The 27,592-nt window shown below is 38.4% G+C and overlaps 3 protein-coding genes across 6 annotated transcripts in view; 2 read left to right on the forward strand and 1 right to left on the reverse strand.

Annotated features, from left to right (window-relative positions):
- The window catches only part of lrp2a (low density lipoprotein receptor-related protein 2a), a 58,389-nt gene extending 43,772 nt beyond the window's left edge, over window positions 1–14,617 (reverse strand). For 3 of the 4 annotated variants that reach the window (XM_015045084.1, XM_015045074.1, XM_015045065.1), the window contains exons 1-14: window positions 14,471–14,616; window positions 8,039–8,146; window positions 7,780–7,899; window positions 7,263–7,379; window positions 6,731–6,841; window positions 6,517–6,630; window positions 6,311–6,427; window positions 4,944–5,087; window positions 4,723–4,842; window positions 4,171–4,299; window positions 3,550–3,719; window positions 1,839–2,062; window positions 1,216–1,422; window positions 869–1,071 (exon numbers count right to left, since the gene is read on the reverse strand). In XM_015045084.1, coding sequence (XP_014900570.1) covers window positions 869–1,071; window positions 1,216–1,422; window positions 1,839–2,062; window positions 3,550–3,719; window positions 4,171–4,299; window positions 4,723–4,842; window positions 4,944–5,087; window positions 6,311–6,427; window positions 6,517–6,630; window positions 6,731–6,841; window positions 7,263–7,379; window positions 7,780–7,899; window positions 8,039–8,146; window positions 14,471–14,540 — 1,954 coding nt within the window. In that variant the 5' untranslated portion in view covers window positions 14,541–14,616. Of the gene's footprint in view, window positions 1–868; window positions 1,072–1,215; window positions 1,423–1,838; window positions 2,063–3,549; window positions 3,720–4,170; window positions 4,300–4,722; window positions 4,843–4,943; window positions 5,088–6,310; window positions 6,428–6,516; window positions 6,631–6,730; window positions 6,842–7,262; window positions 7,380–7,779; window positions 7,900–8,038; window positions 8,147–14,470 lie in introns of all 4 variants that reach the window. The other variant, XM_015045091.1, reaches the window with a different exon arrangement.
- A 1,525-nt stretch (window positions 14,618–16,142) lies between these two features.
- LOC106955119 (coiled-coil domain-containing protein 89) lies at window positions 16,143–19,110 on the forward strand. Its single transcript, XM_015045103.1, has 7 exons — window positions 16,143–16,299; window positions 17,007–17,473; window positions 17,707–17,837; window positions 17,914–18,050; window positions 18,153–18,229; window positions 18,789–18,888; window positions 18,954–19,110. The coding sequence occupies exons 1-7, from the start codon at window positions 16,240–16,242 to the stop codon at window positions 19,038–19,040; spliced, it is 1,059 nt and encodes a 352-aa protein (XP_014900589.1). The 5' UTR covers window positions 16,143–16,239; the 3' UTR covers window positions 19,041–19,110.
- Window positions 19,111–20,936: 1,826 nt separating this feature from the next.
- Window positions 20,937–27,592, forward strand: part of col28a2a (collagen, type XXVIII, alpha 2a) — a 20,371-nt gene continuing 13,715 nt past the window's right edge. The window contains exons 1-11 of the mRNA XM_015045117.1: window positions 20,937–21,049; window positions 21,179–21,322; window positions 22,604–23,178; window positions 23,620–23,640; window positions 23,734–23,793; window positions 24,938–24,991; window positions 25,644–25,688; window positions 25,776–25,802; window positions 25,884–25,928; window positions 26,043–26,087; window positions 26,343–26,396. Coding sequence (XP_014900603.1) covers window positions 21,187–21,322; window positions 22,604–23,178; window positions 23,620–23,640; window positions 23,734–23,793; window positions 24,938–24,991; window positions 25,644–25,688; window positions 25,776–25,802; window positions 25,884–25,928; window positions 26,043–26,087; window positions 26,343–26,396 — 1,062 coding nt within the window. The 5' untranslated portion in view covers window positions 20,937–21,049; window positions 21,179–21,186. The remainder of the gene's footprint in view (window positions 21,050–21,178; window positions 21,323–22,603; window positions 23,179–23,619; window positions 23,641–23,733; window positions 23,794–24,937; window positions 24,992–25,643; window positions 25,689–25,775; window positions 25,803–25,883; window positions 25,929–26,042; window positions 26,088–26,342; window positions 26,397–27,592) is intronic.

The raw sequence follows: 27,592 nt of genomic DNA on the forward strand, positions 1-27,592 counted from the left end.
TTTTATATGTCTTATTAGCTTCAAGATATCATGAAAACACAGTTTTAATAATACTGAGGCTTAGCATCACTAAAATCTGTATCAGCAGTGGGCATCACAGGTTGAGTCCATGTAACTGGCATCCATCCATCCATCCATCCATCCATCCATCCATCCATCCATCCATCCATCCATCCATCCATCCATCCATCCATCCAGAAGAATCATGATGAAACGACTGAACAACCTCAGCTGACTGCTTTCGATATGGAGGAATAGTTTAAGTGCAAAATCAAGCTCCCCACCCTTTCTCTAAGCCTATATCTGTCACCTTATGGAGGAAGCTTATTCTTTGGTATCCCAGGTCTTGTTCTTTCACTCATTATCTAAATCTACTAACCATAGGTGAGAGTCAGAACATAGATAGATCATTGATAGCTTCCCGTTTTGGATCGGGTCTTTCTTCACACAGCAGACTGGAGTAATGTGCAAATTACTGCAGACGAACCTCTGATTCTTCCGTCCATCTCCCACTCAATCCCACCATCACAGTCCACACATAAAGACTTAAACTCCCACATCCAACAGAACCAAATAACTGCTGCAAAAAGAAAAGATGAGGTTCCCTCAACCGGATAACCTCCTCTCCAAGACTTCAACTTGAAATCCTGTCCATGAACACCACAGACAGGATCGCTGACTTTGTGAATTTTGGACACAACTCTTGCTTTGGGAATTCGACGAACAGAAAGACGTTGAAAGTCACAGCATCTCTCATAAAATACCTCCAGGCGTGTCAAAAACCACACATATCTTTTCAGGGAATCTCTTTCAAAAACTGCAAGGTCATCATCATCATGTTTAAGATTTCTGCCAGTAACAGGCTTACCTTGTGGTTGCTTTAACTGGTGAATCACTGCTACTCCATGTGGGGTGTGAGACGTGGTGTAAATCACATGTGGGTTGCTGTCGGTAAACTTGTTTGCTTTGATCACGGCCATCCTGGTCCAGTCCGTGAAATAAACATTGTGCTCAAACAAACTGATTCCAAAAGGATGCGGTACCACGGTCCCCCCATGGATTACAGTTTTTCTGTTAGAAGGAAAAATGAAAAAAAGAAGGTAGTAACTAGAAATAAAAGGCACACCTGGATCTCAAATAACTTTTAAAATGTAGTGTTTATCTTCAGGCTTTAAGAATCCAGGGTTAAAGAAGAATAAAAAAAAAATAAACTACCTATGCAGACCGTCATAGGTTGCAGTTTCGATATAATCATAGCGGCTGTCAACCCAGTAGATGCGCTTGGCTTCTATGTCGAGTGTGATACCAGCAGGCCAACCTAGTTTGCTCCCAATAATCCCATAACGATTGGTACCATCCATGAAGGCCCGCTCAAGACCTGGCTGTCCGTTTGCTGCCTCCCAGTCTGAGAAAAACATGTACCTGCAAAATGAAAGAGGTTTATTACGGTCGCAGTTCACTCCCATGCAGAGTCTACTTCTCAGACATCTGCTTGATTTAAGGAGGCACTATCAGAGGCACTTCACTTTTTTAATTAGGCATCCACAGAAGGACAATATGTCTCTAAGTGGGTGGCATTGCACCCACCAAAGAGCTGTGCAATAATTTGAGATAAGCAGTTCCTCTGGAGCCACCTGGCTGTCCCTCTCTCTTGAACTACACACTATAGGATTACAATGAGGGTCATCACTTACATTGCTCCTCGCTAATCTCCCTATGGCAATCTGTTAATCTCAAACAACCCACCCCCGTCATTCCATGCCAATGGAGCACAGCAGAATGTGGGGACTGGGGATGGTGGGATTAATTAAATGATGAAGAAAGGGACATGTGCTCACCCGACAGTGGGGTCCACCGCCAGTCCTCTAGGGTTTCCGAGGTTTTCAGTGATGAGTGTAACCCGGTTACTTCCATCCAGGTCCGCCATGTCGATCCTGTTGACGCTGGCCTCCACCACATACAGTTTATTGTTCACCCAGTCCACCGCCAGGTTCTCAGGGTAGTCAACTGATACATTTAAAACCACCTGCATGTTGGACCCATCCATTTGCACAGAAAACACCTGGACATAAGAGATGCCATTGTAGTTAACCTTATCAGTCTGTTGGTGGCCATTCCCAGTCAGAAAATCACTTAAGTTTAAGCCTAGAACAAATAAACGTACACCATTAGGTTTACATTGGTTTCTAATAAAAGCATAAAATATTAATTATCTAGAATATTCAATAATTGTTTGTGACTTCTATCTCCACATGCAAAGCAAACATGAGTCAGTTACAATTAATCAAGATACAGACGTTTTAAAAAAACGTGGCTATGGGAGTTTGTGTACTTCCTGTCAGCTACTGAATGGCTAAAACCTGTAAAATCAGAACTTAAAAATTCATATGAAATTTAGCAAGTGTTTATTGTATACTTTTGATTTAGTGTATCAAAAAAACAATACAACATGACTTAATGCTACAGTTTTAATTATTGAGGTCTGCACAGCGGCACGTGATTTTGTCGGCACTATAAATTACTGTTTAATTTTCATTTTTATAATATCAATTATATATTTTTTTTCAACTATTTTAGTTGTAATTTTGACTTGCATTTTCACTCGGATACTGTAAAACATTTTTACTTGAGCTCTTCATGCTGTGAGAATCTCCCAACAGCCCAAGCTGTAGAATGCGTGAAACTACATATTAAATATGGACAAGCGAAACTGGGAGACACATAGCATGTAGATTGCAATATATACTTTTAAGAGAAACCATTTTCAAATCTGATTGCAGATTTGAAAATGACAAAAACCTCACTAGGATTAGCATAAACACTGAGGTGTTCAGCTCCTGAACCGTCTGCTGTACCCACTGCGATGGAATCGCTTGCTCAGGCTGCAAGCCTTGGCACTATGCAGCTGGCTGAGAGGGAGTGCTTTTAGCGGGCCTGCTTTTTTTTGCAACCAGATCCAGACATCTAAAAAGCAGGATTTTCAACTGACCTGTTTAAAGAGAAACCAAAGATGTGGAAATAGCCTGATAGTTTAACCTTTCTGGTTGCATTCGCATGCCCTGTTTGTGCTCTCACTACTTTTAATTTGACATGCTGCCATTGGCGTGGCAATTATGCAGAAATGCCCAGTGAGAGGTATGTCCCAGCCTTTCAGCCATGACATAGTAGCTTGAACCAAAAAGAAGCCCAGACTTGACCAGAACAAAGCCCTTTTAGCTTGCAAAAGAATGCTTATAAATGGACGGCACCAATGAAAACGAATACAGCATGATTAGTTCGGACAAGATCGAGTTACAAAAATTAGGTCTTGGTATGCGAACATCATATGAGCCTATCAGACAGGTTTCGAGATTAAGGCACTTGGATTCTGTTACATCTCTGTTTCCCTTCATTGTAGGCCAGCCGCCATGGGGCCACTAGCTATTCCATTATTATAGTATCAACATTGCTGATATTTTAAAAGATAACCAAAAGAATTTGGCTACTGGCAATCTAACGCAAGAATTTACAAAGACAAAAATGACTGAGAAGACAGAAAAGCAAAAGCACCTTATTTTGGATGGTGTCTGTCCAGAAGACCCTATGGAGATGATAATGGAAGTCCACCCCAACAGCAATCCCTCTGTTCTGTGAATTAACCAAAGTGCGCAGGTTGTTGCCGTGGATGTCGCCTATTACCAGATCTCTGCCATTAGAGAAAACCAAGGAAGGAACTCCAGCTGGGAAAATGATTCACAGAAAGACAGAAGTTGGCATGAATAAAATAGGATTTTGATCTTTTAATCCAACTCTGGATTGTTTTTTGTTGCTCCCCAATGACAAAACTCTGTTTAATATTATGCATTTCTCACTGAAACTGATATTCCTCCCTCAGACTAAAGGAGACATAAAGGTTTTGCTCACCTCCACTCCAGCCCTCTTTTACCAGAGCTAAATTCAGAGAGGTCACTGTTTGTGTAAAAACGCTCTGTGTGTAACAAAGTCAAGAGACTTACTAAAGCAACATTTAACATGCAACAATGCACCAGAAAGCAAAACAGGCCCTCCACACAGAGGAAGCCAAAAAACTAGAGTACAGACCATGCCAAAGCACTTCATTTGGATGGATCGCTAACACACTCCCAAACTGAATGTAGGGTATATAAAACAAGCCGTCAAAGTGCCACTCACTGGATATGTCTGCTCTACAGTATCGATGTTGCTCCAAAATGTAGCCCTCTCTACAGCTGCAGCGATGGGAGCCGATCCGGTCCTCACACAGCTGATCACAGGCGCCCCACATGGAGCAGTCATCAAAGTCTTCAGCATGATGAAATAAAAAAAAAAGATCAGAAACAGGGACTTCCACACTCAAAAATGTACAAAAAAATTGTTAAATTCTACATAAAATGCTAAGTTTTGATGTAATTTCACTAGATGTTAAATTACACACAAGCGTCTTCTGAGGGACTTTACTCCAAAGAAACAGAATAAAAGGGGCAGAACACAAATTTCACGCTTTGAAATTGTAGAAAAGCATATAACAAGCTTGTGGTTGCAACATAACTAAATATAGAAAATGTTCAAAAGGTAAGAATACTTTTGCAAGCTACTATAATTGTATCTCTTTTGTGAGAAATTTTATTTATCCCTTCAGAAAAAAACATGCGAGGCTATGAGGCAAGCTGGAATGTGTAGCTGCTGCTTTGGATTATTAGCTGTAAAAGTAAAGAAGGTAAATACCTATGCAGGAGCGACTGTCATTGCTGTTGACAATATAGCCAGGAGGACAGGCACACGCTCCTCCATCGGGGGACGCGTGGCAGTGATCCTCACAGCTCAAAGAAGCACACTTCCAGATGCCTGAATAGTGGAGAAATCAGAATGTGGATGGGGATTCAGCGCTTCCTCTGAGACCATACCAGAAATTTGAAGAAAAGGACAATAACTGTGAAGATACTAACTGCAGTTGTGTCCAGCAGTGGTGTTAGTTTCATCCTCTCCATCAGGACAGTCAGCCTTCCCGTCGCACAGCTTATCCATAGGGATGCACAGCCCAGACGAAGGACAGGGCCACTCCCCTGGGTAACACTCCCGTGGTACATTATCTAAAAAGAAATCATCTTTTACTTTTTAACACATCAATCAATCAACACCAAAAGTGTTTTTTGGGTCACTTAGCATAAAGATAAGTGTAGTACAAAATGTTTTATAGAAGATTAAAACAGGAAAAAAAAATAGATACATTAGTAATAATAAAACTAAGTACGCACTGCCATGCCAAACAAAACCTATAAATAAATTAAAAAAAAAATTGAAGTGTGAGGATCTGAGGAAAAACAACCATGTGGTTTAGTGGAGACCAAAATAAATCAATATATACAAATAAAACCTCTAAAAACATAAGTAAGAAGAATAAAAAATAAACCTTTTAATATACTACAATTGTTAATCCCTAAAAGTATAGCTATAAAAATATAAAAACATAATTATATCTAGAGCAACTGCTAAAATAGCTACAAACTAAAATAGAAACAAATTAACTTTTACTTGCTAAGATTACTGATAACTATAAAATAACTATGAAACTGTAATTGAGTTAGGAATCATTTAAAAACTATAATCTTTTCTTCGTACAGAAATAGAATGAAAAGCATCAGTATAATTTATGAATGCAACACTTAGAGCGTTCTAATGCTTTTCAAAGCCATAAAATTGTTATCTAGAATTATATATAACATAAAACAGTTAAGAATTAAGAATTAAGATTTTAATTCTTAGAAATTAAAATCTTAATTCCTAAGACAGATAAAGGAATGTAAAAAACTTAGAATAAATAAAAGCAGAACGTTTCAGATTTGCTGTATAACAACAGAAAGTTATAATTAGCATGTTTTTGTAGCACGTATTGAGAGCATGCTAAATTGTCTCCACAAGAATCCTGACCTAAAGAAAATTGTGACTAAGACATTGTTACTTTAAACTGATGCAGGGGTACTGGAGCAGTGGGGGTAAACGGGGGGCTCCTGCAGCCCTTCCTTTAAAAACACGCAGTCCTCCCAGCCATGTGGAGGGATTCAAAAGCCCCTTTGGGGGGCTGCGCAATCTTGTGCCACAAAGAGGCATTTGAATAACACACTTAAAGGAGCGCAGGCATAGCGTCTTGACAAACCAAACCAACCATGGAGACCAGAGATGAATCAGGTTTCCGCGGCTTCAGTTCCTGCCCATTTTAGAGCTATTTAACCTGCTAAATATCCAGGCCTTCTGGCTCCAAAATCACAAAGTAACTTAATATACCAGGACTGAATTCCTGCCACTGTATACACACCACAGCCCTTTTCATCAGCATTGTCCTCACAGTCGTCCTCTCCGTCACAAAGCCAGACTTGGTGGATGCAGCGGCCGCTGGGACAAGTGAAGTAATTTCCTCTGCAAGCAGGATACGCTGCAGGAAAAAAAATAAATAAAATAACACACCGATGTGCATTTACGCAGCCTAAAAACGTAGAAAAAGAGAGGAAAGGCTGCACATACTGCAGTTTATCTCATCACTCCGGTCTCCGCAGTCGTCGTCATGATCACAGACGTAGCGTTGAGGAACACACAGCCCGTTATGGCATTGGTGGAACCCTGTGTTGCAGTGCTGTGCTAAGAAAAACAGAACACAAGAAATGATAGGAGTGCTTTCCTTGCTGATGCTTTAGTCAAATTGTACTACATGCATTCATTAGTGAAGTAGATCTCTTACTGCAGTTTGCCTCATCAGAGCCATCACGGCAGTCCAGTAAATGGTCACATCTTTGGGTCCGGTTGTAGCAGGCCCCATTGGCACACCTCATCTCTGTACACTGAGGGTAATCTGTAAGATTAAACCATCATCAGGCCAGCATTGTGCACTGAAATGAACCTTACAAATGTGCCCTTTATAGCTCTTAACACGTGAAACGCCTTGTGAATGGGAAGGATAACAGACTAAAAAATCAGAAGTGCCACCATAACAACACCAGTTGCCACAGCATTCTTTATGCAATTGTGAGATTACCACAGTCACAGTTTTGCTGTGAGACTAGCATGCCGGCACAATAATGGCATAGCAGCAGAACTCCAGCTTGACTAATCCACCAAGGAATCTGCAATCAACCTCTGACAACAAGAAGCATATTGTGGCCCGTTGTGTCAGTCAGCGAGCCTCTTAATCTTAACAAATTGATTAAAATGCCACAGGAGCCCAAGATAAAACGAAGAAGAAGAAGAAAAAAAAAAACATCTCAAAGACTTACTGCAGTTTCTCTCATCAGATCCATCTAAGCAGTCAGCCAGGTGGTCGCAATGGTATTCTCCCGGGATGCACGCCCCGTTGCTGCAGCTGAACTGGCCGCTGGTGCATGTCCTGCCAGCTGAGACCCAAACATCGACTTTTTTAGCAACGCAACAGGTTAATCACATTCAGTTCACTAAAGTCTTCTTCACTAATGTTCTCTAATGAACCTCTGAGACCTTTTACTCTGTTTTCTCAGCATACTGTGAGCCATTATGGAGATTATTTGTTTGTATTATTTGTTTATTTATTTCACCCATTTATTTATTTATTTAATTTTGGCTGGAATGGCTCTCCATATCAGCAGGCTTTTAAAGCCAACTTGTTTCACTTTGATTTTGTCGACTAAACAACATATCATTTTCGTTCCACTGCAAAAGTTTTGTACTACTTCGTGTTGATCTATCACATAAAATCTTAATAAAATAAATTAACGTATGTGTGATTTGAACTTATAGCTAATGGTTAACGGTACTCACGGCAGTGTCTCTCATCTGAGCTATCCTCACAGTCTTCCTCATTGTCACACACCCATACGTCTGGGATGCACTCGCCATCACTCAGACAGTGGAAATGACTGTCATCGCATGTTACCTGAGCTGTCAGGATACACACAGATGTATCGTTACTTACCACACCTGAGTGAGGCACATGTACAGTTAAAGCATTCTTAAGCAATGAAATAGCTAAATATTTTAATCCTGCTTATATATATTATGGTGATACACTTCAACTTACGGCAGTCGTGTTCATCAGTGTCATCGATGCAATCTGATGTCCCATCACAGTGCCACTCCTCAGGTATACATCGACCTGTCCCACACCGAAACTGCCCTAATTCACATCCTGTGCACAATTACAAATTTTTCACAATTCAATTCCTTCCGGTTTTTTTTTTCCCCGACAGTAATTAAATTTGCTTACTTCAAGCAACAAACTCCTTAAAATGAGATTATTTAAAGAACTTAAGGGCAAACAGGGGAGGATGGGAAGCTTTCCTCTGATGAAACATGCTGTTAACAGCATTGACAAGCCTCAGAGACAAGCGTGCCAGCCACCCCCCCAGACATTTCTACAACCCACACTTCACTCTTCTTTAGCCTTCTTTTGATGTTTCCAGAGAGTGGCATCTGTTGAGATAAGGTACCACCGCTCTACCTTCCCTGATGTTTTCCAGCAGAGACTGATTCAGGCAGCACAGTTCAGAGGGAGAGCACTCCATCAAGCCCAATCAAAGAGGAATGTGCAATTCTGACGGTCTCTTTGACAGCCTGATTTATGGTGCGTGCTGCCCCTGTCCGCTCTGGGATGTAATTGGAATAAATAGTGGTACTGGGTGGTACAAGAGCCATTTCAACACGCATTCTCCACAGGAAGAATACAGTCGTGTTGGCTTGGGGTCCATTGTCTGTCAGCCACCTGCCTCTACTAATTATTTTTTTTTTTCTAAATCTCTTTTTGTTGAGATTCATTATTAAATTTTCAAAATACTGGGATTACTTCCTTTTTACTGAATGAGTGTTTTTCTATGCATAAAGGTGCACTTACCTGAATAATGCCAGAAATAAGAATACAAAATCCCAAAACATTTTTTATGACATAAGTTGTGCAAGGGAACCAAGATGCATATTTAGAGTGCATCCAGAAAATATCAATAGCGCTTCACTTTTTTCACATTTTGATATCTTACTACCTAATTCCAAGTTGCATTAAATTAATCTCTTCCCTGAAATCTCTAAACACAAATTTCCCATTATAAAAGCGTGGGAAAAGTTTTTTTTTTTTTCTTTGTAAATTTACTAAATATGCAAGACCAAATATTCACAGCCTTTGCTATGAAGCTCAAAATTGAGGGGTTTCCTCTGATCATCCTTGAGATGTTGCTACAACTTAAATGGAGTTCACCTGTGGTAAAATATGTTGATTGGACTTGACTTGCCACACACCTGTCTCTATAAAGCCTCACCACAAGTCAGAGGTCAAACACCAAGAATGAAATCAAAGGAATTGTCTGTAGACCTCAGAGACTGGATTGCCTTGAAAAAAATCTTTGGTGGTCTCCATCATTATTAAAAAGAAGAAGCTTGGAACCAGCGGGACTCTTCCTAGAGCTGGCCGGCCATCTAAACTCAGCGGTCAGGGCAGAAGAGCCTTAGTCAGGAAGGAGACCAAGAACCAGAAGGTCACTCTGTCATAGATCAAGTGTTTCTCTGTGGAGAAAGAGAAGAACCTTCCAGAAGGACAATCATCTCTGCAGCATCTCACCAGTCAGGTCTGGATGCTCATCCTTATAGTAAATCACGGTGGTAGCAGCATCATGGTATAAGGATGTTTTCCAGCAGCAGGAACTGGCAAACTAGTCAGTTCTGGATACAATCCTGCTCCAGAGTGCTGCTGATGTCAGACTGGGGCGACGGCTCACTTTTCAGCAGAGCAATGTAAAAGGAGTGGCTTCAAAATCACTCTGTGAATGTCATGGAGTGGCAAACTCCAGACTTGAATGTGATTGAACATCTCTAAAGAGGTCTGAAAATGACTGCACAGACATCTCCCACCCGCAGTTTGCTCAATATTATAGTAAAACATACATTTGAATGAAAATGAGAATAAAACATTTTGATCTAAAAAAAAAAAAAAATACAGGAAAAGAGAAAACAATAAAAAAAACAAAACAAGTCAGTAAAAATCAATGTTTGCAGCAGTCAAGAAGTGTGTGGACGCTGAACATGCAGACCCAGGTTGACAACTTCCACCATTTCTGCCAAAGGGAAAGCAATCTGCAGAAGGGATTAAATGCAGACAGTGTTCCCTGACACCATTACCTCTGGGAAAGGTGGCAGATCCTGCACACTGAAGCTGAAACTTTAAAAGGCACTATCTAATGTAAGGGCTTTTCATGCACCGACCAGGATTTATTTCTGGTCCACACTGACTCTTTGACATCTGATCCACAGATTCTGATTTTGAATATTTCCAGTTTTCTTTTTCAAAGTAGTTTCACATGTAAAAAAAAAAAGCATATATTAGAACTAAAGAATTACAAGATTATTCCAATGCATGTATTAAAGGGTTTGTTTGCTACCTTTATCTCATATTCCAATTTCTAGATGAGATTGTATTTTTTTTAATTATCAGATGTCTGCCTTTAACCTGAAACAGTTTCAGATTTACTATGTCAATAAATATCAGTGGAACCAACAACGAGGGTGATTTTTAGTCTCAAAATGGCTGTTAATCATTTCAACATAAGTACTTGAATAAATTAATGTTTTGCTGTTCCTTAATTAACAACTTAAAGTCACAGCAGGAGATTTCTGTGCTCCATCAGTAAGTGAAGAAAAGCAGTTCATACTATTGACCAACAAAGAAATGCATTAGAATGAGGCACCCAAACTTTCTTAAACCCTGGCCTGGTGAGGAAATTACAATTGGGCACAAAATGGGCCAGATGAGATTCAAAATGATAACTAGAAATGCCATCGAGCAAAAAAAAAACAAAAAAAAAACATTTTTTGTAGCAGATATTTAAGTTCAAACAATCGTTGCTTAGGTTAGTTAAAACCAAAGCGAAGAAAGCCTTTCGAGGCACGCATGCAGGAACTAAAAGATGTTTTTAAGCTTTCATCAATGTCGTCTTGTTTAGGCACAGCTGTCGCCTTGGGCTGAATGTGTGCGGTGAAAAGTTACGAGGACGGCTGCTGGCAGCGTGAGACGCAGGACCCGTCCACGCTGTCAGAGCAAAGTGCTGCTGCCTGTTTCATATGGAAATCAATGCAGCAGAATGCCGTCAATTGCCAAACAAGTGACTTTGGCTCTGACTAGTACACTCAAAAGCAGCTAAAAAACCTAGGAGCTTGGAAGCAAAAGGGAGGAATAAATAGAAGAACAGAGCCAAAGCCGGGTTCAGAGGGAGGAATGCTCAACGGTTTGGTGCACGCTTTAACAGAAGAATGAGTGGAGGGGGGAAAAAACATGAATGTAATGTCAGAACGCAATACTACGGATACTGTGCAACTTAATTTTCTCTCAGGACAGTGAGTCACAGCTTACCAGAAGCAAATTAGAAACTGAGCTAACATGGACGGGGAGTGGGTGTGTGGGGATATTGGTGAGGTTACAAAAGGATTCACTTACAAATTGAGCAAATTGAGCCAAACGTATTTCAGTTTCGAGTGAAACGTTACTGTTGCACAAGGATTTGGGCCTCCGCACCGGAAAGAAGCTGCCATGTGCAGGGTTTTATTTATGAATGTGCAGGCCTAGAAAAAGCTCAGTGGCAAACAAAAACATTTAGTAGTAGAAGACGAGCGGTTGACCTGCTGCTTTCTAACACACGAGTGCAAAACACTGACCAAGACGTTGCTTAGTTTTAAGTTTTTCCACATGAGTGCATAAAAATGCACTTACTGTGTACTTTGGTGGGGTTATTAAGATCCTCCTAGCAAATGATTACCAGAGAAAACAAGTTCATTTACTAACTAAACATGCTAAGATCAGCAAAAACCATCAGAGGATGATTACTGGTACTGGTTAGCCTTAATGGCTAATGTGACACTCGGCAGTGTCACATTAGCCATTAAGGCTAATGTAAGCATTGAGTAGCTGCATCAATCTGAGAGCCTGTTAAGCAGGCAGCAGAAAGTACAAGGAAGGAATAACTATCAAATTAAAGGATTTCTGTACAGGATAATAGAGAATATTGTAGAAAGTGCCTTGCCTGTACAGTTAAATAGCATAAAGCAGAAACCGTTTATTAAACCTGACTTATACCCAAAGCTGAAACCAGATATTTATGTACATTTACTTTAAAAAAAAAAGACAAATACCCATTAGACTAAACATTTTCTCCTTAAGGTGAATAAGAATTGCCACAACTATTTCTATTATGTTAAATCCCACATTAACAAAGGAATGTTTTTTACTGATTTTATTGCTTGTGTGCAATTTTTATTGGGATAATATATAAGTACTATCAATATTTGACCAGTTTGACAGAATCTACTTATACTTGTTGATGATACCAGATGTATATTTTTAGGGGCTGAGACACTAAAGCTCACTGAAAATGGTGGGGGTATTGAAAAAAAAAAAGAAAATAATAAAAAATGTTATTCTTTACAGCATCAAGAGCATAATTTTAGTTCATTTGTCTTAGTTAATTCACAACATTTGAGTGTATTGGAACCCCACCTGTAGGGATGCCAACAGCTAACGCCCCTTGCTTTCTTCAGTGACCAAATGGGGAAAAACATAAACCATTCAAGATATTTAGAGATATAAGCGGGGACTTTTACATAAATGCAAGACTTCTAGATGTCTGATGGTGCCATGATCACATGCTAAAACAATTATAGCAAAATAGGAACAACATGGGATTGTTGAGCCATAATATAATTCGAAAAAAAGTACAAATAAACTAAAATAAGGATATATATATATATATATATATATATATATATATATATATAGTCAATTGAATCCAATTACATCGACCAATTTAAAGTCAGCTACATTTCAATTTGATCTTAGACATAAAAAAAAAATCCAGCCAAGTTATGTTTGTAATGCAAGTTCATAAAAAGTTTACATCAAAGGAAACCCTCTGAAAGTCCACGTAGCAACAGAAAACAGCTGACTGCATCGAGTTACTAAGTTTGCAGTAATTTCTGGTGCTGAGCAAGCATATGGTGACAGTGAAAAAGGAAAACCGCTTTCCATGGAAGTCGAAGTCATGTAGTTTCAAGGACTTACAAATGTTAGAGATGTAAGTCCACTTTCGAAGTGTTAACACAATAAAAAGAAATGTGTTTTATCAATAGAAATAATTGATTACTTTTTGAAAAACATAGTCTGAATTAATGTCAGGCAGCAAGAGAGAAAAGGGTTGAGTCTCTTTCAGAAAGCATGTGAATATGTAGTTACAATTTTGTTTACTGCAACTGTAATTAAACGCTATATTCAGAATTCAGGTCCAAGACGAATATGAGGTAAAGCACCAGTGTTAAATAGGCTACAATTTAGGACACGTTCTAGTTCATCATTTGGGATAAATATCTAGTTAATGATCAATGTAAGTCTGCTGACTAAGCCAGATGATATTCAGATATTTTTACTTCAGTCATCACTTTGTAAGCTTCAGCTGTCATCAGCAAAATTTCATTTATAGTTCTGTAACTGCCCACTTTCAAAGGAAATGCCAAGGGAAGTACAAGCCAACAGAGATTTCCCTTTACATCTGACATATTTTCTTTGAGGAAATAGATTAGCTTTTTCATTATTATTATTATTATTATTATTATTATTATTAAAACAAGCGACACAAGTGACCCTTCTCAACTCTGAGCAGTTCCCTGGGTAGAAATGATTCCAGTTTGCAGCAGCTGCAGTGTAATTAGTTGCTTGATTCACACTAAGGAGCTTACATACTAAGAGTTGAGCAAAAAGAAAGCAGATTACAATCTGAGAAGCAGGATCTAGCTGTGCTGCAAACAACATGCACAAGTGTGAGGCTGTCACATTCACAGAGTAGCTTCTAAGCGTTTTCTCGCTTTCATATGCGAGAAAAAGCAGAGATTATTTCATGCAGTTTAGGGTGGGCAGTGAAAATCTGCCCCACTGAATGAGATTTGTACCAGCAGTCTCTCAGTCCTCACAGATTGTCTGTAAGTCACATGCTCTTTTCTGCTACCTAGCAACAGTAAAGCTCAGGCAAAAGTTCTCCAATCTGCCTGAGAGAGGCTTTGTGCTCAACCTTTAAACTACAACTAGGAGGTAAAAACTGGCAGCTCTAAATGTCTCTAAAGTGGTTCCATTAAAAACACAAAAAATAAATAAATCTACAATGAAATATGTATGTATATTATCCTGCTATAGATATTTTTTATATATAGCAGGATTATCTAATATATATATATATATATATATATATATATATATATATATATATATATATATATATATATACATATGCATATATATTTATGTGGCAGCTAAAATGTTGAACCCAATATGTGTGTGTGTGTGTATTTAGTTGATTAGCTTGAATTCCTCTGCTTTGTACTGATGAGCAACAAGTGCACAGGCTGAGTCACATGTAACTCTCCAGGTCCTCATTCAACTTTCTCACACAGAAACTGGAAGTAGCCGGAATAACAGAGTTAGAAAACTTACCGTCAGCATGGCACCATCTAACAGAGCATAAAAAGAAGAAAAACAGTTGAAGCGGCGGTGCTCTCCACATTGTGGCTGGCCCGTCCAGCTCCGCGCTGCAGATGGAGGAGCTGTAAGGACTGAGGCTGGGATGCTGTAGCTTTCCTCTGTCCCTCTCGGCCGGCTAGTTGATGAAAGGGGGCGTGCACAAAGGCCAGGACCGCCGTCCCCCTCCTCCTCCTCTTCCTCCCAGCTCCCAGCCCAGCCCTCGGCACGTTGGATAAATCCCTTGTGGGCCCTAGAAGCTGCATAATGCCATGCAGGTCCGAGCTTTCCTGAGAGCCAGTGATTTTACACTCTCAGCGGGTCGTCGTTGTTATAATTTTGCCCCACGCTTGGGAACTAACAGAGGGTCTGTATATTCATGCTTGGGAAAACAGACTAGGAGAGCTGGAATTAACACATAAATGAAACTGGGGATAAACAAAACAAACCACAATTAACTTTCTGAATGTTTATTATTATTATTATTATTATTATTATTATTATTATTATTATTATTATTATTATTTAATTAAATCGCTTTCTACTCTCACAATTAAAAACGAAAATAAATAAATCCTTGTAGTATAACTTCAAATCAATACGTCTAAACCCAAGAGGAAGAATTTCTAAGGTTCATTGTAAGAAGCTCAACGTCGCCATCGTGCGGACAAAATGGCAAAGCCAACAAATCATCTGCGCTACAGACGGATGCTTTATGTTTTAAAATTGAAATCTGCCACTGGCAGATTTCAATCAAAAACTAATTTATCTCGGCCAATACATACATTTTTTTTTTCTGGTGGAAAACGAGAAAAGCATCTCCTAAAAGATAATGAAAAGACTAAACATGCATCATTTTTTAAGAAAAAAAAAATCAACTCTAAAATTTTGACATTTTCTTCAAGAAACAGACAATTTTACAGTAATCGGTAAAATGATGAGCATATTTATATTTAAATAATTTTAAAGACATCGAAATGTAGCTTATAAGAATACACGTGGACAGTTTACACTGAACAAAGAAACAAAATTAACTAAAATATTTTATCTGATGGGTACGATAACGGAAGTCCAGATAAACAAGTTATGCACAAGATGAGAGGTAAGAAAGGGATAGAACCTGGGAAATACTGTTACAGCTAAATGACGAAAGGACGGAAGAAATTAAGAAAGAATAAACTATTTGGACCATTTTATTTTCACGGGATAATACCGCCATCTGCTGACAGCTTTGGTTCTATAGTCTTCGACTTATGACTTTTCATGTGCAGTTCCTCGTATTTTTTATTGTCCACTTGAAGATATTACACAAACATAAACACCTTCATAAATAATTAAGAGTGACTGAACACATTTTCACCAACGATATTTTAAGGTAAAATATGTACAACTTTAAATTGAAAATTATCATCGCAAATTTATTACGAGGGAACAGAATAATAATTTTAAAAAATCCAGTGTATCCTAAGGGGGTGCGGCTTAAAGATACCATGAACACTGATTTAATTCCTGCTAAAAAAAAAAAATGTACATTTTGTAGGATTGATATTTTGTGACGTGATGTGTTAGATTCTCCCCTACATACTCGGGTACGATAGGTGGCGGTATTTACCTTAAACTAGTTTGTAATCTACCGTTAAAACAAAATAGAGCGGTTGCTATTAGCAACCGAACACTTAGTAATCTAACTGTAGTCCAGTTGGGGGAAAATCTAGCATAAAATTAGACATTTTCCGGGGCATATCATGACGAGTCCACATAGAGATTCTAAGGACGTCTCTGAGAAGGACGAAATCAATATGGAGGTACGTAAAAAAGGTCAATTCAAACCAATATTAGCGGACAGTAGTTTGATCAGCAGTGAGCGACAACTAGCAACAGTTGTCAAAGCAGTTCCTCAGTTAAACATACCTCGGAATATTTCTTTTGTTGCTTGTTTATGAAATATGTAATTATTAAATGTTGGATTAAGATATTATCTTCCAAACTGAACGTGTTTTAAACGTCATGTGTGGGGATGTTGAAGTGTAAAACCTGCAACAACAAAAAAAAGAAAAGAAAAAAGAGCTGTTGGGAAAACACCATACAAGGAAAATTGATGTTTCAGTTTGAACATCTAATACAAGTATTTTCTGTATTAGAACAATATGTGACTTAAAAACACAAAAATAACACCAAAAGAAAACAAATGAACATCAATAAAATCAATATTTTTCCTCAGTTCCCCTTGTTTTTAATATCAGCAACACCTAATAAAATAAGTTCCTGTTTTGGCCTAGTTCATTTTATTGCCACAGTTCTTTAAATGTAAAATATTTAGACTTAAAACAATAGCCAAAAGAGAAAATTGTAATGTGCAGTTTTACTAAAGACTGCAAGTTTCAGTGCTTTTTGGGAAAAATAATAATAATAATAAATAAATAAAAGCAGAAAAACCTCTTTAAATGAATCACCATGAATGTGGATACTGTTGACAAACCCACGATTGTTTTTCTTTCTTTTTCCCCCCCAGCATGTAGACGGTATTCAGCCATCAAATTCAAATCCACAAAATTCTGATTTCAAAGACAGCAGGGATATACTGTGGTCCAGGATAGATGAGCAGTCGACCTTGATCTACACGCTGAAAAAAAGAGCCGATGAAACCCTTGTGCGATATCAAGCTCTTCAGCAAGTTAACTCTGACCTTGAGGACCAACTAGCCCTCTGCCAGAAAGAACTAGAGGATGAAAGAAAGAGAGCAGATATGTTAAAAAGTAGATTCACAGATCTGGCGGCCAACAATCAGGGAATCATTCATTTCATGGAGGAGCACAAAAACCAGAACATGGAGCTAAAGGAGGAAGTCAAGCGGCTGCAGTTGGAAAATGATTCACTCTTCTCACAGAAACTACATGATAAAGAAATGTTGGTTAAAAAACTGCTGCAAGAAAATAAGTTGCTCAGAGATAAATGTACCGCTAATGAACAGAAATTCAGGTAATTTTTTTAAACTTGTTTCTCATTAAATTAGTCAGATTCAAAAGATATATCAATGATTTACATCCCCAGCCTCCTTAAACATTAGGGATGTCATAGCAAAGGCAAAATATGTGGATTTTTGAATACAGGGAACCTTTGATTTTGACTCATCATCAATGTTATGCTTTATGTTTTTATTTGACCTGCTGTTCTTTATTGAGGTCCCTAATCATATCATCTCATATCTAAAGTGAGAAAATCGCTGAAAGTGAGTCAAACCTCAGAGAACAAGCAGTCCAGCATCGAGTCAAAGAGTTATCACTACTGGATCAGTTGCTTGATGCTCAAAATCAACAGAGAAATGCTGAGGAAAGTTGTGAAGGTAGATAACTCTGTTCATTTTTAAGTTACAAGTAATGCAGCCGTACATGTATAAAGTTTGTTCTTCCAACTTTCAGATTTGAAGCTAAAACTTTCAGAAGCTCAAGAAGAACACGCGTTGAAGGAGACGAGCTTAAAAGAAACCATAGCGCATCTGACCTGTGAAAGAAAGAAATTATTGGACATTTCTATGGAAAGAGGCAAATCAATCCAGGTAAATTAAAATTATTTGTTATTAATAAAACACTAATACTTGCCAAAAAAAAAAAAAAATTGTAAAGTGTTGATTTTCCATACAAACTCATCTTCCATACAGGAAAAACAGGAAAAAATCCAGGAGATGGAAACAAAATGGAAAAATGAGGAAAAAGCCAAAATTGAAGCACAGAAAAGGTAAAATACAATTACCATGAGTTAATGCCATGTTTATACTATACAGTGCCCTGCAAAAGTATCTATGTTAGCATTTCTCACAATAAAGTCACAAATTTCAATTAATTTTATTGACATTTAATGTATTTACACCACTATAATTCCTAAATATAACCAAGTGCACACAACTGGTTGTAGAGGGAACATAATGAGTAAACAGGGTCAAACTGTATTTAATTTATTGAAAATGGAAGAAACACAAACACTACTCCACTGAGATGTGATTGTCTGCCTAAGCTGATTAATGCTCTCCTTATGGAAAAGCGCCTCGAGATATGATGGCATATTTCGAGGCGCTGCAGGGGCCCACAGTTTAGGGGGCGGAGGGGAACCCCACTTTTGCATTTTTATAGAATTTTCCAATACGTCCTCTCAATATCAATAGAGAGGACACCAGGTTTAAACATGGTGTCCTGTTTACCAGAAATGCTATGTAATCATCTTTGAGGCCTCATATCATTATGGTTCCATCTCTGTTGTCTGACGTGTGTTTATTAATGCAATCTTAACTTTTCCTCAGATTTGCATTGGACGCAAAAGCAGTGGATATAGACACACGAGTGAAGTACCTCCAGAATGCTCTGGACAAATCCATGTCAGAGCTGCAGAAGCTGAACGAGGTTTGTTTTACCACAAATCTTTCATTTAAGGCCATCAAAGTGCTGAACGTCTGGTATTTCTACAGGATTTTGATGCCTTCAAGGAGCACAGCAACAACCTGCTGACTCAGGAGAAGAATTTAAATCAAAAACTTCGCCATGTTATAGGTTGAAACTTTGCACTATGCATGTAGCAGAGTGGTTTTTCTTACTAATTCCTAATAAAATATCTTTCAGAAAGAATGTTTAGACGTAATAAATGCTTTCTCATATTTTTTTTGTACCACCATATATTTTTATTTAATTTCTACTTTTCAATAAGAATGGAAATAGAACACCCACTTAGAATGATTCATTGTTTCTGGAGAAGAAACTTTACAAATATTCACAGCCTCAAAGGAAAAACACATTTATGAATGTTCCTCTGCCAGAGGAGCATTAAATGTGTGGTATCATGTAGAATCAACGTGTTTTGAGCTTTATAGCATGTTATGATGTGATTGGGTGAACATTTTTGGGATATTGTGTCCGGAAATGCAGGAGCTTCTTAAAGAGACAAAAGCGCAATTTTGTCAAATTGCGAAGTAAAATGTCTTTTAAGATCATGTTTGATTTACACAGCACAACTGAGGGCAACATAGTTACTTTATTGTGCTATAAAATGGCACTATGTTCCTGGAAAATACATAGTGCTATTCCCTTATGAAAAAATTCAAGAGCTGGAACTGTAGGAAAACAAGGCTGAATGAGAACCCAAGTTTATGTTACCACCACAAAAATGTCAATGGTAAGAGAGATAAGAAAAAAAAAATACTCCAAAGCTCAACGATAACGTTTAATTAAATAATCTCTTCATTGATGCCTATAAAGGAATATTACTCAGAAAAATACTTATAAAATCCCCTACAATGTACATTTTTGATCGTTGTCAGTGGAACAAAGATGGAGAGGGATTGCTTTTTTTTTTTCCTGAACTGTCATTAAGTGCAACATTCCTTGGTGTCAGAAAGTCTCCTCTAATTACTTGTCGCCTGGGGCTCTCAACACAAAGCCTCTTCATCGTGGAGCACCATAGGCAGAAGAAGCCTCTGTGAACTTTCTGCCAGTCTGCACAGGACCCAGCTCATCTTTAAGCACACCAGGAAGAGATCACTTAAAGGTCAACCGGACCACTGAATGGTCAGATGGTCATCCTTCAGGGTCGGGAGGGTGGAGAGTTGCCTGCAGGTTGCAGTAATTTATCTGCTGGAAATATTTTGCATGCCACTCACCTGCTGGTGCAAAACTTCTTTTGATTTAAATGCTGATTAAACTAATTAAAACATCAAATACTTTCACTGATTATTTTCCAAGACCTCATTAAATTAATACTTGTGTTGTAATCCAAAAACAACGGATCTTTGATGTTTAGACCTTGAGTTTGGAACAACTTTTTTTTATTTAAGTGGGGAGTCCTAGGGAGGCCACTAGAGTCCTTTACACACTCTGGTGGCCGTTGCTTGGTATTTAAAACAATATGAAGTTATTTGACCTTGGATCAACCCCATTTAGTCAGCCAGAGCCGTTATGGTTGTTCCAAAGTCCTGGGTGGAAACCAAAGGTGGCCGGCTCTTTTCCATTATGGCCTCTGAACTTCAAACCGTTCCAAACTGTTTTGTATCTCAGCTCTAAAACTCTGTTGTCAGGTTCAGTTTTCCCCAAAGAAACCCACCGGTCACAGAGGTGGTGTTGGTTTGTGTGCCAGTAGTGGTAAGAGTTCAAACAGGCTCTGTAACTTAAAAGTGTCAAAGACCTGTGGTATTCCAATCAAACAATGCGAAGACTATGACTTTAAAATGTGTTTTTCACTTGCAAATGTGCACATCTGCAGCCACCTTCACTGGCAGGTTTTAAAACACCACTCTCTGCAAACATACATTGTTTTTTTAGTCTTAACAACTCATCCCAACAGCATTCTCCTCCCCTGACGCAACAGCAGGAGTCTTGGCACGACTCCACAAGATCTGTCCCCTTATAAAGGAGGAGGGAGCATCTCTGGTTCTTTCAATCTCTTCTCCCAGAGTGTCTGCTGCCGTTGCGGGGCACAGTCGGCCTACGGTCTGTGCTGACCCTCTGCTTCATCTCTCAAGCTCGCAATTTGGCAGGAAGCAGAAGAACCGGAAAACTGAACATCTTTGAAAGAGTGAGTCGTTGTGAAGATTATTGTCATACTGTTTCCAGGGTGCATTTTGCTCCTTCTTGCCACTATGTTTTGATGTACCTGGATTTGTAAAGCTGTTTGATTTCAGATTGGGTGTCACTTTCTCCTCAGGGGCCAGGATGCTGTCCTGTTTTACATCAGTGCTGCTGGTCACATCAATCTCCAGCATTTGGGCTCAAGACTTTACCGAGGAAAGGAAAATGTACAAGAAATCCAGAGCCAGGCCGGTAGCTGCAAGTATCCATGATGGACAGGGTGAGAAATTTGATGGAAAATTAGAAAAATTCTTCAGACAGCTGTCACAGCACAACATCAGTATTATTTATTTATCTATGTTGTAGTCCTCAAAAACACCTCAGATTTGACCTTTTACTTGCAATTATAAGGGTATTTTAAAATGTCCCAGCTGGACATTTACTCAAGAATAATAGTTTTTTTTTTTTTTTTTTTTTTCAGATGTTTGAATGTATAAAAAAATTCTGATAAAGTTTCTATTATATGGAAGAAATTGTGCTAATTTAGAAATTCAAAGGGCTTTAATGAACTATAATTAGCTGATAAACTATAATTTGTTGAATAACAATGTGCTACACCTTAAATGTTATGAACCTGTCTGTTTACTTATAGAAATGATTATATGTTTTAAGAAGAATAGTGGAAAACAAGTTAGTCACTTTAAAAAATGTAAATAATCCATTATTTTTATATACTCTCTAAGATGACGTGTCTCCAGTGTTCACCTATCATTGATTAATCAGCCTCTAATAACGACGCCTCCCATGGAGCTGTAAAGGCTGATTCAGTAAAACTAAAGTCCTGCCCCACACAGTTAGACTGGACCACCACTTTTCAGTAGCGTCAAATGGTTTTGTTTGCATCATAAACTATTTTTATTTATTTTTCACATCAAGTCATTCGACTATTCAATATCCCCTCTGTTGACCGTGGATGTGAGGATAGCATCACTTGGTAACTTTCTTTAAAAGGGTTTTCTTTGTATCCAACAGGACTCTGAATCCGCAGCTCAATCTAGAAATCCAAAAAGGACTAAGCTGAAAACCAGCAGCTAGTAAGAGGAATTTTCTAGCCAAAACAGAAACTGCCATTTCTCAAGCTAAAGGAGTTCGTGTGTAACCACTCCTGCAGTCCAATCACTCAGTGAGGCAATCCATTGTTGTTCTGGTGTTGAAAGCTATTTCTAAGACCTTGAGTTCAACTTTTCATTTTCTTTCTTCTGTCAGATTAAAATTAGTCCCTAAATTAAGAGTAAAACCACCTCCCTCAGACTTCTTGTAGACCAGCAAGCTCTTAATATATGTTAAAATTTGTAAACTTTAGTTACTATTTTGAATTAAGTTGGGGTGTATGTTGTGATATTTTACAACACTATAGTATCTACTTGGCTGGATAACTCTATGCTTATCTAGACCGCTGTTACATGAAGTTGTGGATATGCCAGTCACTGTTTAGTTAACCTGCAAAAACCTTAAGTTACTACTGCAAATTTGTTTTTGTTTTTTTTGTTTTTCCTCACAGCCATCCTGGATGAAGACTGCAGCCTGGACCTTTCCTTCTTGTTGGACAGTTCTGAGAGCGCGAAAGACAATCATGAGCAGGAAAAGCGTTTTGCGATGGACATGGTGGACAGACTCCAAGGAGTGCGGCTGCCAAGCGGCCGCAGCTTGAGTTCCAGGGTGGCCTTGCTGCAGTACAGCAGTCATGTTATCAAGGAGCAAACCCTCAAAGACTGGAGGGGACCCGAAAACTTCAAGAACCGGATCACGCCTATAGTCTACATTGGACATGGCACCTACACCACCTATGCAATCACCAATATGACAAAGATTTACCAGGAGGAATCCAGAATTGGAAGCATCAAAGTGGTGGTGTTGCTCACAGACGGCGTTTCGCACCCAAGAAACCCGGACATTTTTTCTGCCATTGCTGATGCCAAGAACCAGGGCATCAAGTTCTTCGCTCTGGGCATCACCGGGACGGCCAACGAGCCGACCAACATGGCCGAACTCCGCCTGCTGGCCAGCTCCCCGGCCTCCCGCTTCCTCCACAATCTGCAAGACGAAGACATTCTGCAAACAATCTTCACTGAAGTAGTGAGTGCGAGCTCTTGCCAGTCACCTGACAACACACACAAAGGGGAAAGGGTTGTATTGAGTTTAAACCAGCGTCTCTCCAGAATTTACACGTGGACAGGCATGTTCAGGTATTTGACAATGCTCAGGAGAAACAAATGAAAGAATGCGCCAGCCAGATCAGGATTTATGCTGATCTCTACAGCTACACAAAAACTGTTTGACTTATTTGACCAAACACTGGAAATAAAGATTCCAAATGCTCTGCAACTGCTTTGTACAAACAAGTAGAATTTACTTTTCTCTTTATGATTGCATGGCTTGTATAAGGTTGTGCCTTCTATTTTAAAATCATCTCTTACAAAATTCTCCTTTTGTGACCAACATCCTCTACATGAGTGCAGTAAATTTAACTTGTTACCTAAAAACGCTGCATTTCACTTGATTCCCTTTTCTTTTCAGACTGGCCTAGCTGATGAAGGAGTAAGTACATTCCCAAGTTAGATTGAGAAAAAGTTTACATTTGATGCAGTGTAATTGGATTTGACTAAAATGTGTTTTGTTTTGCTTTTCAAGTGTCCCTTGGCTCAGAGATGTGCATGTGAGAAAGGAGAACGGGGACCCAGCGGGCCTGCGGTGAGCATCTACCCTCACAAAAGCCACATTTTTCCAAATTTTGCTTTCTTTTTGACCCTGAACCTTAGTGGGTTTTTTTATTACAATTGTACGTACTAAAAATGCAGTTTTTGCTTATCAAAATGTGTACTCATAACTCTGAAAAGTGTGTTGTGCATTTCTCTTCAACTCCTTACAGACAATGCTTTATAGAAATGACTTTTGGTGCAATTCCAGTCACAATGCCGTTTATGGAATATCTGCAAAACAGTTCAGTCTGATTAGATGTCACAACTGTCAAACACACTGTTTACATACTAACTAGCTACATTTACTCTATCACATTTACATTAGCCAGTTTAAAAATAAAAACTAAACTTTTTGGAGTAGCTACACTATGCTAATTATTTTCACTTGAATTATATTATCATGAAATATTGCTACTCTTACTTCAAATTTCTGGATACTAAGCCCACTGTTTGTAACATCAATGAATGAAGAACAAGCATGTTTTAACTAAAAATGCATGAGACACACAGTTTATGTTGAAGTGAGCCCTCTTGTTCATACACAAGCTTTGCTATAGTAACATTACTTTCTATCTGCTAAGCCTGTTGTGCCATTTGGGGATCATGAAGACACAGTAATCCAATTATTGGGAATGCTTATGTTCACTGTTAACTAGACTCAAATTCAGTCCCATCCCCTCCTCAAACAAACAGCTTAGTTATGGTCAAGCTCTGAGGTAAACTGACAGCTGGGTGTCCAGGTGCCCTCACCTCGGACAAATTCCTCAAATTCTTACACCCAGACAATAGAGGCTCTCATAATTGGTCTCATTAGTTTAATGACCATCAGGCAGCAATGTGTGGTTTATAGCAACAGATGCATTTGTGGGCCAGGTGCAACTCAGACCAGAAACCGCTCCGTGTTTGGACAAGATAGCTCGTTTCTTGTAACAGTCACTGAGTGCTGTCAACGATACCTGTCTGGAGCGAGTCAAACTTCCACTTTGCAAAACTTCCTCATGACAAGCTTTAATTTATGGGTCGTAGGATCAAGGCATTAATTGTTAAAGCCATTTGAGCTCTTCTCAACAAGAGAACAGAATGTCAAACACAGAAAATCGCTGAATTTTGACCCCCGATTTTGTTCCTTTCCTCAGGGTAAGAAAGGTCGCCCCGGTGATGATGGAGCTCCGGGGCAGAAAGGGCAAAAGGTGTGTTGCTTTGAGTTGGGAAATTCCCCAACTGGCAGTGAAAACGAGCTCATGTGGAATCTGTCAAAGGGTTGTTGTTAACGACATGTGATAATTAGAATTATACACCCGAAAAATGTAACATGGAAGAAAAATGTCAATCAAATATTTGTTTTACTTGCCAGTCAAAGCAAGTGTTGGGGTTGATGGATGGATGAACTAAATGTAATGTGAAATGTGAAATGTAAAACCTCAGGGCTTCTGAAACTGTTTCAAGAAACACCATCGTGAGGACTTTTTTAAATCATTGACAACATTCATCTGAAACAAACACACCACATCTTCCTCTTTTGATTCACATGTTTACAGAACCAAGATGATGATTGACAATGTTTCTCAGCAGCAAAATATTTACCAAGACAATCCAGGAGATCAATTCCTATATCAATTTGTGACCAATTTGAAGTTTGAAACTCCTGAAGTCGCCCTCTGTTGGTCATTATAAAGAATGCAGGTTTAAGGTACTTAAAAATTGCCCTGTTGATGCAATTTAAAGTTAAGTTAAAATTTTATTTCATTTTCTTGAGCTTTTCTGTTTAAAGAACATAGACTTTCCAGCTCTATTGTAGCTAAAAAAAAAAGTAGTTATTGCCAAATATCTCTTTTGCATCAGGGAGAAGCAGGATTAAGTGGAATACCTGGCCGAGAAGGAACTGAGGTAAATGCTGTTACTCATGAACAAAACAGATTATTTTGCTGATACTCAACGTCCTGTATTAAAATCAGTAATTACTTTTATCTGCAGGGCAAGCCTGGTTACAAAGGAGATAAGGTATTCAGATCAATCCAAAAAGTTAGAAAAGTTGTTTCCATATATGCATATACATGTTTAATATTTGTAATTTCTGCACAGGGTGAGAGGGGTGAGTGCGGTACTCCAGGAATCAAAGGAGACAGGGTATGAGAGTGTTGTTGATACTTGCTGAATCTACAGTTTGCTGATTGCTTTTTTCTTCTCTCCTTACACTTTGATTTAATTAGTAACTCTTTTTTTCTGTATGATGTGCTTCAGGGCCCAGAAGGTTCAATTGGAACAAGAGGGCCAAGAGGGCTGCAGGTTTGTAATACTTCATATGACACTAATATTTTTTCCATGTTCTTTATGTCTTTTATTTGTTGTTGAAAAAGTATGATAATAAAATGTATATGGTATACATTTATCACTTTGAACTATTAAAATGAAGTATTATGGACCAAAATGAATTACTCACTGGATTCCTATTTGATATTAGGAATGGGGGGGGGGGGAAATCACCTGTGAAATGAAAACATTTTGATCATTCTATGAATTTCTGTTTGATTTTCTGCCCAGGGGTTACCAGGACCACATGGAGACGTTGGACCAGAGGGGCCTCAGGGAAAGCAGGTTAGTCTCTTATTTGACTAATTTTACTCTGCTCATCCCACGTATATGTTGCAACCTCTGCTCTGCATTTCCTTTTATGATATGTTTGAACAAGAGTTTTGGAGCTGTAATACTTTGGTATTAACCCCAAAGCAAAACACTTGTAAGCCCTCCTTACCCCCGTCATGACTCACTACTACAATCATCATAATGAATGCAGGATCTCTTTTGGCCTGTTTCCTGCAACTAAATACAGAGCAAAAGAAAAGACCCTGCAGCAATGTCAGTCTCTCAAACATGGCTTACATTTATGGCCATGGATGGAAAGTCTGTGTGGCCTGTCTGGCCATGGAAATATCTATATTAGGATTAGGATTAACTGGAGTCTTAGTGGTCTCTTAGTATGATTTTTGTTCCTCCCCATTGAATGAGCTATTGTAGGATTGAATATATCTCATAAATACTTATCATTATACTATAAAAGCCTAATTATAAAATGCATAATGATGATATGCATAATGATAATATGCTTTTATACCATAAAAGGCTGAAATCATTATATTACTCACAGTCATATTTACATTTTTAATAGCTACCTAAGTTAAATGGGAAAATACAGAAAATAAACCTCTGCTGTCTTGAGTCTCATTTAACTAAGAATATTTGGTAACACTTTATTTGAAGGGGGGTGAATAAGACTGTCATGATACTGTCATAAACATGACATAACAGCTGTCATGAACATGAATAAGCCTTCATGAATATTTATGACTGTTGTCATAAAGCGTCATTCGGTAAATTATGACACTTTCAATACAACGTTGACATTATTCAAAATGTCGTTGTTATGACAACTTGACATTAACCAAGAAATCATTACTGATGTAAATTTGTTATAAAAGTATTACTGATTGCACTTTAAAAATTAGGTAACTTTATGTTATTAAAGGTAAAGTTTAAACAGTAATGATTTCCTGGTTAATGTCAAGTTGTCATAACAAAGACATTTTTAATAATGTCAACTTTGTATTAAAAGTGTCATAATTTACCGAATGACGCTTTATGACAACAGTCATAAATATTCATGAGACTTATTCATGTTCATGACAGGTGTTATGTCATGTTTATGACAGTATCATGACAGTCTTATTCACCCCCCTTCAAATAAAGTGTTACCCACATTTGTGTATGTTACTGGTATGCATTACTTTAAAAGT

This window comes from Poecilia latipinna, unplaced genomic scaffold, assembly GCF_001443285.1.
Source record: "Poecilia latipinna isolate Pla-1442-1.1 unplaced genomic scaffold, P_latipinna-1.0 Scaffold37, whole genome shotgun sequence".
NCBI classification, from domain to species: domain Eukaryota; kingdom Metazoa; phylum Chordata; class Actinopteri; order Cyprinodontiformes; family Poeciliidae; genus Poecilia; species Poecilia latipinna.